This window comes from Vombatus ursinus, unplaced genomic scaffold (assembly GCF_900497805.2).
Source record: "Vombatus ursinus unplaced genomic scaffold, bare-nosed wombat genome assembly UNPS02014798.1, whole genome shotgun sequence".
Taxonomy (NCBI): Eukaryota; Metazoa; Chordata; class Mammalia; order Diprotodontia; family Vombatidae; genus Vombatus; species Vombatus ursinus.
In genome coordinates, this window is record NW_020954576.1 from 47,167,472 (window position 1) to 47,179,495 (window position 12,024).

General features: G+C 46.9%; 1 protein-coding gene across 3 annotated transcripts in view; it reads right to left on the reverse strand.

The window, feature by feature from the left end:
- The window catches only part of IKBKE (inhibitor of nuclear factor kappa B kinase subunit epsilon), a 38,826-nt gene extending 27,483 nt beyond the window's left edge, over positions 1 to 11,343 (reverse strand). Inside the window, exons 1-7 of one of the 3 annotated variants that reach the window (XM_027870763.1) lie at positions 10,561 to 11,343; positions 9,616 to 9,710; positions 7,772 to 7,889; positions 6,759 to 6,899; positions 5,364 to 5,493; positions 2,607 to 2,788; positions 947 to 1,107 (exon numbers count right to left, since the gene is read on the reverse strand). In XM_027870763.1, the coding sequence (XP_027726564.1) occupies positions 947 to 1,107; positions 2,607 to 2,788; positions 5,364 to 5,493; positions 6,759 to 6,899; positions 7,772 to 7,858 (701 nt within the window). In that variant the 5' untranslated portion in view covers positions 7,859 to 7,889; positions 9,616 to 9,710; positions 10,561 to 11,343. Of the gene's footprint in view, positions 1 to 946; positions 1,108 to 2,606; positions 2,789 to 5,363; positions 5,494 to 6,758; positions 6,900 to 7,771; positions 7,890 to 9,615; positions 9,807 to 10,560 lie in introns of those variants that run through there. The other 2 variants (XM_027870762.1, XM_027870761.1) reach the window with 2 other exon arrangements.
- Between the last annotated feature and the right edge of the window lie 681 nt (positions 11,344 to 12,024).

Consider the following 12,024-nt stretch of genomic DNA (forward strand, 5'->3'; position numbering starts at 1 on the left):
CTCCGTGAGCTCAGGAGTCCTGGTCCCCAGGTGAGTGCACTGCCCTGCCTCAGTTTAACCTTCCTAGTGTATTCAGGTAAGTTTCCTCCCTCCTCCCAAGTACCTCTGGATCACCACTCACACCTGGGTCCTTCTCTGTGCTTTACCGCATAATATTCCCCACATTTACAATGTTATTGCCCTTCCTCTAAGTCCCAAAGGCTCTTTCTCTGATCATTTTAGCCCTGATAGCTGGGCCTACATAATTTTAGTTCTGAATTTTATTTGGTTTCAATTGTTCTAATGATTTTGCACGTGCCCAAGCTAGGCTAACAGCCCCCCTGGGAGGGAAGGGGAGAGGGGAGGTGGTCCTTGTCTCATCCTTTCCTTTGTAATTTACACAGCCTTCTGCTTGAGTCAGGGACTGGATCATCCACAGCATCCTTTATATCCCCAGCACCCAAGATGGTGCCTGACACCTCGTGGATGCTTGTTGAATTTAGTTATATTTTAGTTATATGTACTCAATGAATACCTAGCAGACTGCTAAGGGGAGGTCTAGGGCACCCATTTGGGAATTCCTCACCATAAAAAGGAGGCAGGGGTGGAAGGGCTAGGATGGGAAGGGTGGTGGCGAGTAAGGGGAGATAATATTTTTTGTTGGAGCACTTGTTTGGGGAGGAGGGTAGAAGAACCACTGGGATAAAAGGGTTAAGAACCAGCTTCTGTGCTTGAAAAAAGAATCTGACTCTAATCAAAGGACCTAGGTTCAAAGCCCACCTCTGACACTCCCTGTGTGACCTGGGAAGTGACTCTTTGTTCTCCTGGGCCTCAGTCTCCTCATCTGTAAAATGAAGGAGTTGGATTCTTGGGCTTCTGGGGTCCCTTCTGGCTCTATGAGCCCTTCCCACCCCTACTGGGGCACACTGCTGCCAGCCTTTCCTTGCCTCCCCGACCCCTGGCATACATGATCTCCTTGTTGCGTCGAGGCCCACCAAAGGGGACAAAGGGGAGGCTGCCCGTGGCTGCGTGGTACAGGGTCACCCCAATGCTCCACAGATCTACTGTCACCCCAAATGCCTTCTGCTGAGGCTTCCGGAGCACTGCCCGCTCATAGACATCCGGGTGCTGTGGAAGGAACAACCAGAGAAGGACCATTGTTGGCAGGCGGGGTGGGAAGGGGCCTCTTCTTTGGGGGGCACAGATGTTCTTTGTACCTATTGCCTTCACGCCTCCTTCCAGCCAAGTCATCACCTCATCCTGAGAGTAGGATTTGCCCAGCATCAACAAGGCAATGTGTCAGAACAGATAATGCATTAGACTTGGAGTCAGAAAGACCCAAGTTCAAATCCTGCCATTTAACAAACTGGGTAGCCCGGGGCAAGTCTTCTCTATGCCTCAGCTTTCTCATTTGTATAACGGATTTAGACTTCATGGTTTCTAAGGTCTCTTCTAGCTCTAAATCTACAATACTATGAATGACAGAAATTGTGACACAAAAATGGTGTTCTTAGGCTGGGACCTTCTCTAAATCACAAACTCTCTGGGCCTCAGTTTCCTCCTCTGTAAAGGGGATGGATCTTTCAGCTCTAAATCCCACCATTCTATGAGATGAGCAAATCTCACTCTCCCATGGGCCTCCAACTCCCATTTCAGGACTTCTTACCTGCTCTGGAAATGGTCCCTAACTTCCCTTTCCTGGCTGCAGGCTCTAAAGGAGATGGTCCCCAGGGCAGGAGGAGTCAAACAAAAACAGGTCGGAGGATAAAGAGATCTATGGCCCAACCCAGCCTGGGGGAAGTGGAGGAAAGGCAATGGATATCCACTCAACCCCAGCTGATCTAACATTATTAGGATAGTACCATATATTAGTATAATACATCCTGATACCATAGTATAATACAATACATGGTATAATATATACTAATACCATAGTACAATATAATACATGGTATAATATATACTGATACCATTGTATAATGTAATTCATGGTATAATATGTACTAATACCATAGTATAATATAATACATGGTCTAATATATACTAATATCATGGTATAATATAATACATAGTATAATATATACTGATACTATAGTATAATGTAATTCATGGCACAATATGTACTGATAACATTGTATAATATAATTCATGGTATAATATGTACTAATACCATAGTATTATATAACACATGGTATAATATATACCAATACCATGGTATAATATATACTGGTACCACAGTACAGCACCTGGTATAATACATACTGATACCATAATATAATACCTGGTATAACATATATTGATATCATAGTATAATATAATACCTGGTATAATATATACTGATACCATAGTATAAAATAATACATGGTATAATATATATTGATACCATAATATAATACATGGTATAATATATACTGATACCATAGTATAATATGGTATAATATATACTGATATTATAACATAATGCATGGTGTACTATATACTGATACCATGTATTAGTAGGTCAGATATTATCCTGTTCACAAATAGGGAAATGAATGGCATAATATCCCACTAAGCTGTAGGGAAGTTCCAAGGAAGGGACTGTAGACAAGGTTCCCAGTTTAGAGCACACAACACACACAACTTACCAGGTATTCTTCTGTCCCATAGACAGAGACAAACTTTTCATCATCTTCCAGCTCCCTGGCAGCCCCAAAATCTGTCAGCTTATAGATGCTCTGCCCGTCGTCTCCCAAAAGCCTCATGATGTTGCCAGGCTTGATGTCCCTGTGGACGATGCCATTCTCTCGGAGGTGGTTCATGCCAGCCACTGAAAATAAGAGAAGATGTTTGTCTTTGTGGGGAGGACTCCCCAAGGGGCTGAGCCAGGAGGATCTCAGAGGGGATTGAGGAAAGTGAGGCAGGATTAAGTGATTTGAGAGATAGGTGTATTATTACCCCCATTTTATAGATGAGGAAACTGAGGCAAACAGAAGTTAAGTGACTTGCCCAGGACCATACAGCCATTAAGTGTCTGAGTATGTATTTGAACTCAGGAAATCCTCCATGGTGGTCCAGTGGTTAGGATTCAGTGTCCCTACTCCCTCAGCCCAGGTTTGATGGCTGGTCAGGGAAGAAACTTTTGGGGCAGCTAGGTGGTGCAGTGGATAGAACCCTGGGCCTGGAGTCATGAAGACCTGAATTAAAATCTGGCCTCAGACATTTCCTAGCTGTGTGACTCTGGGCAAGTCACTTCACCCTCTTTGCCTCAGTTTCCTCATCTGTAAAATGAGCTAGAGAAGGAAATGACAAACCACTTCAGCATCTTTGCCAAGAAAAACCAAAATAAGATCACAAAGAGTTGGACACGACTGAAAAATGACTTTACAACAATGTCCAGAGCTCTATCCATTGCTCCACCTAATTGCCCCATTATTTTCATAATGATAATTATGAAAAGGTACAGAAGAGAAGGGAGTGAAAATTTCCCATTCATCCATTTAATGAGCTCAGGGGCTCTGGCTTCATTTTCAGAAGTAAACTTGTGTTAGGTGTAGAGGGAGAAGCACCCGTGGTCTAGATCGTCTAATCCGGATCTGGAACTTCAGTGTGGTAACTTAGACCCCAACAGGAAGGATTTGGGTTAGAGCAAAAGATGGAATTTAAAACAACCTGAATTTTAAACTGAATGGTTTGTAACAAAATATTTGGCAATTCTGGTCCCTGTGTCTTCTCCTGCCTGTGGGGGGCGGCAGGGATGCCCAGCAAAGCCTCAAGAACATGATACATATCTCAGGGTGTCACAGGATGTCGGGAAAGGTAGTACGTATGCAGTGCTGCATTTGGAGTTCAGAAGACCAGAGTTTAAATCCTATTTCAGACACTTACTACCTGTGTGATCTTGGGTAAGTCACTTCAATTCTCTGGGCCTCAGTCTCCTAATCTGTAAAATGCCTAGGTTGAAATCTAAGGTTCCTTCTAGCTCTACGATCCAATGTTAGATCAAACTACAAGTGCTTATTAAGCACCAACTATGTGCTTGTCACTGAACTAAGCACTGGAGATACAAAAAAAAACTAGTCCCTGCTCTCAAAGAGTTTACATTCTAATGAGTGAGAGAACACACACACTCACATATATGTAAACACATACAAACATGTGTGTATATATATATATATATATACATATATATAAAACATACAAGGTAAATACAGATTAGAGGGAAGGTAGCCTTAGAAGGGATGGCACTAGCTGCTGGGGGGTGGGGGTGGCAAGAAAGCCTTGAGTTCAGACTTACAGGTTTCAGAGCTAAGAGGGACCTCATTGCATAGGTCTGCCTTTGCTCCCAGAGGACAAGCTTCCTAGGATCTTAACACTAGACCTGGAAGGAGCCTGAGAGAACACCTAGTCTAACCCTTTAATTTTACCGAGGAGGGAACTGAGGCCCTGAGAGAATCAGCAACTTGCCCAAGGTCACCCAGGTGGACAGTGAATTTAGGGTCAAGAAGACCAGAGTTCAAAGCCAGTCTCAGACACTTATTAGCTGTGTGACCCTAAGCAAGTCACTTACCCGCTATCTGCCTCAGTTTCCTCATCTGTAATATACAGATAACATTAGCACCTAACTCATGCAAGAAAGGTGCTCTACGGTGGTCAGAAGGAGCATTAAAAGGGCAATCTCAAGGTGGCTCTGAAGAACTTTGCAATCAAGGGCAGCTAGGTGACGCAGTGGATTAAGCACTGGCCCTGGATTCCGGAGGACCTGAGTTCAAGTTTGGCCTCAGATGCATAACATTTACTAGCTGTGTGACCCTGGGCAAGTCACTTAACCCCATTGCCTACCCCCCACCAAAAAAAAAAGAACTTTGCAATCAATTGCATGACATGGGAGATGCTGGCAAAGAACTGCCCAGCATGGAGCACCCACATAAAAGTAGAGCAAAACAGTTGCAGTAGCTCAAAAGAAATGGGAGCAGCACAAACTGAGACATCTCCATCCCAAATGTTCACATGGACTATTTGTGCCCGACCTGTGGTAGAGCCTTCTGAGTTCATACTGGTCTGATCAGCCACAGTCAGACACACTGTAGGTTGGACACAACATAGTGACGTCATTTTGGTCCTCTTCAAGAATGAAGGACAACAGCCAACCTTACAGGGTTGTTATGAGGATCGAAGGTGGTAACACAGATATGCAAAGTGCTTTGCAAACCTTAAAGAACTACATAAATACTAGCTATTGTTGTTGTTATATAGCAGAGTCGAGATTTGAGCCCAGGTCTTCAGATTCCAAATCCATCACTGCCTGATAAGCTCCAATATTGAAGAGAAAGTGGAAGCAGGCCCGAACCCAGGGCTCAACCCACCCACCCAGCCAACCCCCAATTACTCCTCCTGGAACTCACCCACACAGCGCAGGACCACTAGAAACTCAGCCTCTGCTAGTCCAAAGGCGTTCTCAGGGTTCTCCAGCACACTGAGCAGACTACCGCTGGAACAGTATTCCATCACTAGCACCTTGTCCTTATCAGTGCCCTGCAGAAAGGATGCGCAGAAAGACCTCTCCTCAGACCCCCGGTAGGGGAAGAGCTGGCAGCTCCTGGCCCCTCCTTTACTCTGATCCTACCTGAGGTCTCCAAGTCTAGGATTTAGATCCTCTCAGGGGAGGCCACTCACTCTGCTTACCCAGACCTTCTTTCCTGTTCGCATCAAGCTGACCAGTTCTCAGTCTCTACCCTCTACCCACAACTGGCCACTCCTTGCCCCAAAGGGGACCCTCCCCACTACCTCATAGAATCCTTACCCACTGGGCTGGAACCTTCCTTACTCAATTTTTAGTCCTATTCTTGCACCCAAACTTGTCTCCTCCAGAAGCCCTCCCTGATTAACACAACTGGTTCTAATCGTTCCTTTACCCCCATGTACCTAATAGGTATGCAGCCATCTTGCTGGTTTGCTAGTTCGTATACTATTTTAAGTCTTTCCTTTTTTGTGTCCTAACTCCCCCAGCTAGCGAACTATGTAAAAAGGTCTCCTCCCTTCTCTGTATTTCTCTTTTCAATGCCCCAACACATCAAAAGACATTTATTAAGCATCTACTGTATCAGTCAGTAAATATTAATTAAGTATCTACTATCTGCCAGGCCCTGTGCTAAGCACTGACAGGCCCAGTGGAATGCTAGTCAATGGGACTTCAAAAGACTGAAATGAAATTAAACTCTGCTCTTAAGAATCTTACCTTTTATTGAGACAGCCATGCACATATGTAATTACACAAAATAAATGCAAGGTAATTGGGGGGGGGAGGTGCTAGCAGCTGGAGTGGATGATCAGGAAAACCTTGGCATGGAAGATGGCGCCTAAGCTGATCTTTGAGGGAAATTGGAGGTTCTAGAAGTGGAGATGATGAGGGCACGCGTTATAGGCATGAAGGATAGCCAGCACAAAAGGGACAGAGGTGGGAGATCAGGTGCCACAAATGAAGAGCAGTAAGAAGACCAGTTTGGTTGAAATGCACAGCATCAGACCAAAGATATAGGTTGTAAGGGCTTAAAAGACCAGTTTGGCTAAAATGTAGAGTATAACATGACTAGAGATATAGGTTGGTGCCAGGTTGCAAAGGGCTTAAAATGCCCAAATACAGGAATTTTTATTTGGTCCAGGAGGCAATAGGGAGCCATTGATGTTTATTGAATAGGAGAGTGACTTGGTCAGATCTGTACTTTGGGAAAATCACTTTGCAAATGACATGGAGGCTGGACTGGAGAGTGGAAGAGCCTTGGCTAAATTTCTGAACATACCATCTCCTCCACAGCAAACAGCTTGACTATGTTTTGATGTTTCAGCTTCCTCAGGACCTCAAACTCCCTCTCCCGCACTTCTCGGGGGCGTAGATAGCTGGCATTGTTGAAGACTTTCACAGCAACGAGTTCCCCAGATTTCTGTAGGGGATGGGGAGGAGTGGCAGGGAAGCTCACACTGAGTCCCACCTCTGCCCTGGGGAGCAGCCATTCATACCACCCTCCATCCACTCTGAATTAGCACGGGAGCCCAGAAAAGCCTAGATGGGCTCGGTGAGAGGATTCCCAAGCTCCCCTGGGAAAATGAGATGCTCCGGCCCTGAGGAATGAGGCACAGTGGATGTTCCAGAAGGCTAACCTGTGACAGGCCAGGAAGGATTGAGGACAATTACACAAAAGAACACATCTGCTCCTAGAGAGTCTTCCTTCGGAATGTCAACTGTATGATGGGATCATGGATTTATAGTTGGAAGGGCCTTAAAAGCCAACTCCTTTATTTTACAGATGAGAAAACTGGGGTTTTTAGGGGTGAAGTGATTTGCCAGCTGTCATATCACAGAGAGCGGGGTCTTAAACCTAGGTCTTCTGACCAAGGCAGTTTTCTTCTCACTAGTAGCCTAGCTTCCTCTAGAGAACAAAGCTCAAAATCAATCAAGCAATCAATATTTATTATGTGCCAGGCACTGTGCTAAGTGCCATCCCTTGGTGCCTGTATCAGACAGAACACTGGGCTGAATGGCCAAAAGATCATAGATCTGGAGGTCATCTTGTCCAATGCCTTGATTTGATAGTTGAGAACACCAGGACCTAGGGAGGTCAAATAACACGCCCAAAAGTCACAGAGGCAAAGTTGGGACTTAAGTACCAGTCCCTGATTCCAAATCATCCCTCTTTCCACCGCTCATGCCCTACGTGAACATTCTAATGCTTTTCACCAAGGTTGAGTAGGATGCTTGCTAGGCCACACATGCCTCAGCACTCACAATCTAACAGCCCACCATCCATACATCTACCTTGTTTCGAGCTCTGTACACGCTGGCAGTGGCCCCCTGGCCCAGGAGATCATCCGTGTGCCAAAGGTAATTGGCTGTACTTTGCATTTCTGATGTCTGCAACAGCCAGGCCCCCTTCCTGCCCAAGAGAATAGAAAGGTCAAGGGCCATGGAAAGGTATTCAGCAAACCTATGGGTACCCCCTCACCAATCTGAGAATCTTATTTCCCCAGATTATCCCGTACAGCTAATTGGGTTGGTAGTTCCCACGTTTTAGAGGGAGAGAGAAGAAATCTTGATGTACATATAGATGGTGACTTCCTGAGGTCACACAGCCCGGCACTAAGAGAGTAAGCATTTGAGCCTATCTTCCTAAAATTCTGAGCATCTCCCACTATGCACCTATCTCCTAAGAACTTTCCCACCGATGCAGAGAGAAACTTCTTGCTTCAGTGATCTCTTCCAGGGCCGTAAGCACTCCACATTACTGATGTCTGAACTTGGGATTAGACCAGGAAGCAGAAATAATGCTGGGGGAAGGGCCCCAGGGTGCCTAAACCACAACACCAAAAATCTCCAAAATTTCAACACAAACTTGGAGCCCCTCCCCATTGGCTCACCAGGGGAACCCACCACTTCCTGTTTCAGCAAACCACTGCCTCCCTGGCAGATGGCTTGGGAGTTTGACACATCACATCCAGGGGAGAAAGGAATAGCAGGAGACAGATACCCCTTAGCAGCCTCAATCTCAATCCTGGCATCCATTACTATCTTCCTGAGGGCTATTGCTCCCAAAGTCATTACTTTTGGAAAGTCCTTCTGGGAAGTCCAAGGAGAAATCAAGACCAAAACGCAGTGCACATAACAAGACTTAAGAAGATTATCTGGGCACTGGTTTGCTAGAGGGCCAGACAGGGGAGATGATGGGGAGGCCTCTAATCTGTCATTCCCGAAATACCCTGTCTTGAACTTGTTAGATAGCAAATACTCCAGGGACTTTAATTCAACATTCAAACATGGTCTGCTACGTTTAAAGGTCTGGGAATCATTGCTATTAGAGCTGGAAGGGGCTTTTCCACTTTAAGGAAAGTTCTCTTCCCATTTTCTAGGGATGCATCTGGGATCCGGAGAGGCTGCTAAATTGCTAAGTAACATATTAGGTCTCTAAAATCTAATGTGAATGGATTTATTTATCTTATTTCCAACAAGACTGGATAGGAACCAGCAGGGAAACATTGGTTACCCTGGGAGTGGGGAGCAAGGAGTACTCCGAAGGTTGGAGGGGGGTCTGAAGGAGGAAAGATGGAGTTAAACCCTGCCCACTGCCAGTGAAGTAGGGCCCAGCTACAGGGAAAGGAGACAAACGAAGTCTACAAAGCAGCTGAAAATGCTCAGGAGGACCTCGGACAAGGCTTGGGACTTCTGAGCTCTGCTTTCTCCCGACGGGTGGCAGACTAAGATTGGGAACTCCATGAGGTCAGGGACTGTAACTTTCTCATCTTTTTATCCCCCTCAGTGAAGCAGATGGCAGGTACTTAGTAAATATTTGCTGAATTCATAATTTAGTGCCTGTACTTTATTTCTCTGCTCTGAAATCAGGAATTAATGGATTTAACATGCAAGCAAGATAACCCTACGTGTAAGGTCATGCCTTAGGGTTGGTATACAAAAACTAACCCAAAAACTGTCCTTGCCCTCAGAAAGCTTACATTCGAGAGGTGGGGGTAGGGTAGAGGAATGCAGCATTTACACTGATAAATAAACACAAAATAATTAAGCACCTCCCAGGTGCTAAGCACAGAGGAAGGGGGAAATTAAATCAGTCAAATCAAGCCCCATCTGCCAGGGGTCTAGGCCACACTTACCCGACACACTCAGCGCCGCCCTGACACCTGGTAGTTCTCAGCAAGCCTGTAGGATGTTCCTTCCGTCCTAGGGAAGCCCAGAAGCTAAAACGTACCTGAAAGAATGCAGAGGCGAGCCTCAGTGCCACCTGGCTGGTTGCAGCAAGAGGCTGAACCCTCCTCATCCTTCCTCAAAGGCTGCCTGCCTCAGCCCTTTAATCCTTTCCTGTTTGTCACACTCCCCGCGGGCTGGGGCCCTTGGGGCCAGGCTGGGGGTTTCCACACCTATTACTCCCCAGAAAGTCAAAGCTACTTCCTCTGCTTCAGATCCAGGCCAGAGACACAGCATCCACCTGGGAGAGACAAAGACACCAGAAACCAGACCACAGAACAGAAAGCAGAAGGGGCGGAAACCTAGTGTCCTGAGGAAATGGCAACATGTACGCTCCCTGGATTTATCTCTACCTTCTTCTCCCAGGCCCCCCACTCAAGATAAGAGGATCATAGAATATCAAGGCTGCTAGCCACCTTAGGGATCCCATTCAACCCCCGTTCATTGTGCAAAAGAGAAAACTGAGGGAGCTCTCCCAAGTCCCTTGAGTACAAAGACCCACCTTCATCCAAGGTGGGCCTTCAATGTGGATGGGTACAAGAGAAATGCAGCTGGAGAGAGAGAGGGCATGGGTCTGGACACCATCCTCCCTTACACATCCTAGGTCAAGAGTCCTCCTCATGTCCCAGAGCCAGTCAAGGACCAATGGCATGGGATGAAGATTCCTGTTCTCTCCCCTCTCTGTCCCTCCCATCTACCCCTCTATCAGCCCACTAACCACCCAAAGCATCAATGCACAAGAACACCTCCCCTCCCCCAGGCCTGGGGCTGCAGGGCAGTAGCTGCCACAGCTGCAATGCCAGGGTCCTACTGCCTAGAAGAGGTGGAGACATCAGCAAGAGTCCCAGGCTCACCTGAGGCCCCTGCACCAGTGGGTGGGACCGGGCCAGGCCAGGCCAGGCCAGGCCAGGCAGATTACAGTGGAGGAGTCAGGAGCTGGAGACGTTCTTCTCCCCAACCCTGCCCTAGCACCCAGCCCAGCTCAGCTCAGAACCTTGGCTCTCCTTCTCCAGTACTTCCTGATTTTTTTCTTTCTTTCTTAAAGCGACAGGGGCCCTTGCTCAGAGGCTGGTCCCCACCCTAAGCAGAAAGAGAAGCTTCTCTGTTCCTGAAGGGAGAAGATAGAGCCAGGTCTGAGCCTGCCAAGGAATCTATGAAGGCCTGGTTGGCCCCTGGTCCCAGAAGCAGGAGATCCCGTAGGCTTTGTGCTCCCTGGAGTCAGGGAAGGCCAGGGCTCAGCCCCATTTCACTCAGCCAGCCAGCCAGCCAGCGAGCTAGCCAAGGTGCTTCGGCAGGTTTGACAAGTTAATTTAGGCAACTGAAATCACAAGCTGCTTTCAGAAGGCAGATTTCCCAGACCAACTCCATGCACTTCACTTTGACCTGCTTCCAAGGAGACCCCTGAACCCAAGGCATTCCCAAAGGCCAGCACAGTGGCCTCCTCTCCAACCTCTGATTGATTCTTCCTGAAGGCCTTGGGAGAGAGCATTGTTGCGATCATACTTTCCATTTGGCTGATAGAAAACTGAAACCTAGGCAGGCGCTGGCCCACAGTTGTGCAATGACACTGCTAGGAATCAAACCCAGGTGTCCCAACACCCCAGCCAGGAGCATTTTCCAGGACCCAACTGCTGGCTCCTGCCAGCTCTCCAGTTAGAGCTGGATGAGAAGAAGGTTAAAACCAGGAAATTCCATGTTTCTGTAGAAAGGAGGAAGGGACTTTCCCAGGGCCACACCTGGTGGTTTCCTCTCTCAGCCCCACCCCTGACACCACAGTCTGTGTTGCACTCTGACATAGATAATATACATCATGTCAGCTTTAGGCAGATCTGCCATTCATATGCACAAGTATGCTACCCAAGAGGCAGCAGTGATAAAGGTGAGAATTGGTGTCACCTAGCCTAAAACAGGCCTTCATGCCACTCTCTGGACGTCTCCTGCACACGGCCCCACATTCCCATCCTCATCCTTGTCCACCACCGCCAAACCTTGGACTCTGCCCTGGGATAAGGGCAGTGATAGGTGGCCTTTCACTTTATCCTGATTGGAAAGTAGGCCTCCAGGTCACTTCTCTGCTGGCTCTGCACTCTGCTTCCCTGCCCCCACCTCCATTAGAATGTAAGTTTCTTGAAGGTAGAGACTATTTTACCTGCTCTTATTTGTATCCCTAGCACTTAACACAGTACCTATAGTAGTAGTTTGATAAATTCTGTATCACCTTCTTCCTTCCCACCTTCTCTCCCTCCTACCTTTTCTTTCTCTCTCCTTCCTTTTCTTTCTTTCTTTCCTTCCTTCCTCTTTCTTTTTCCCTTTCGTTC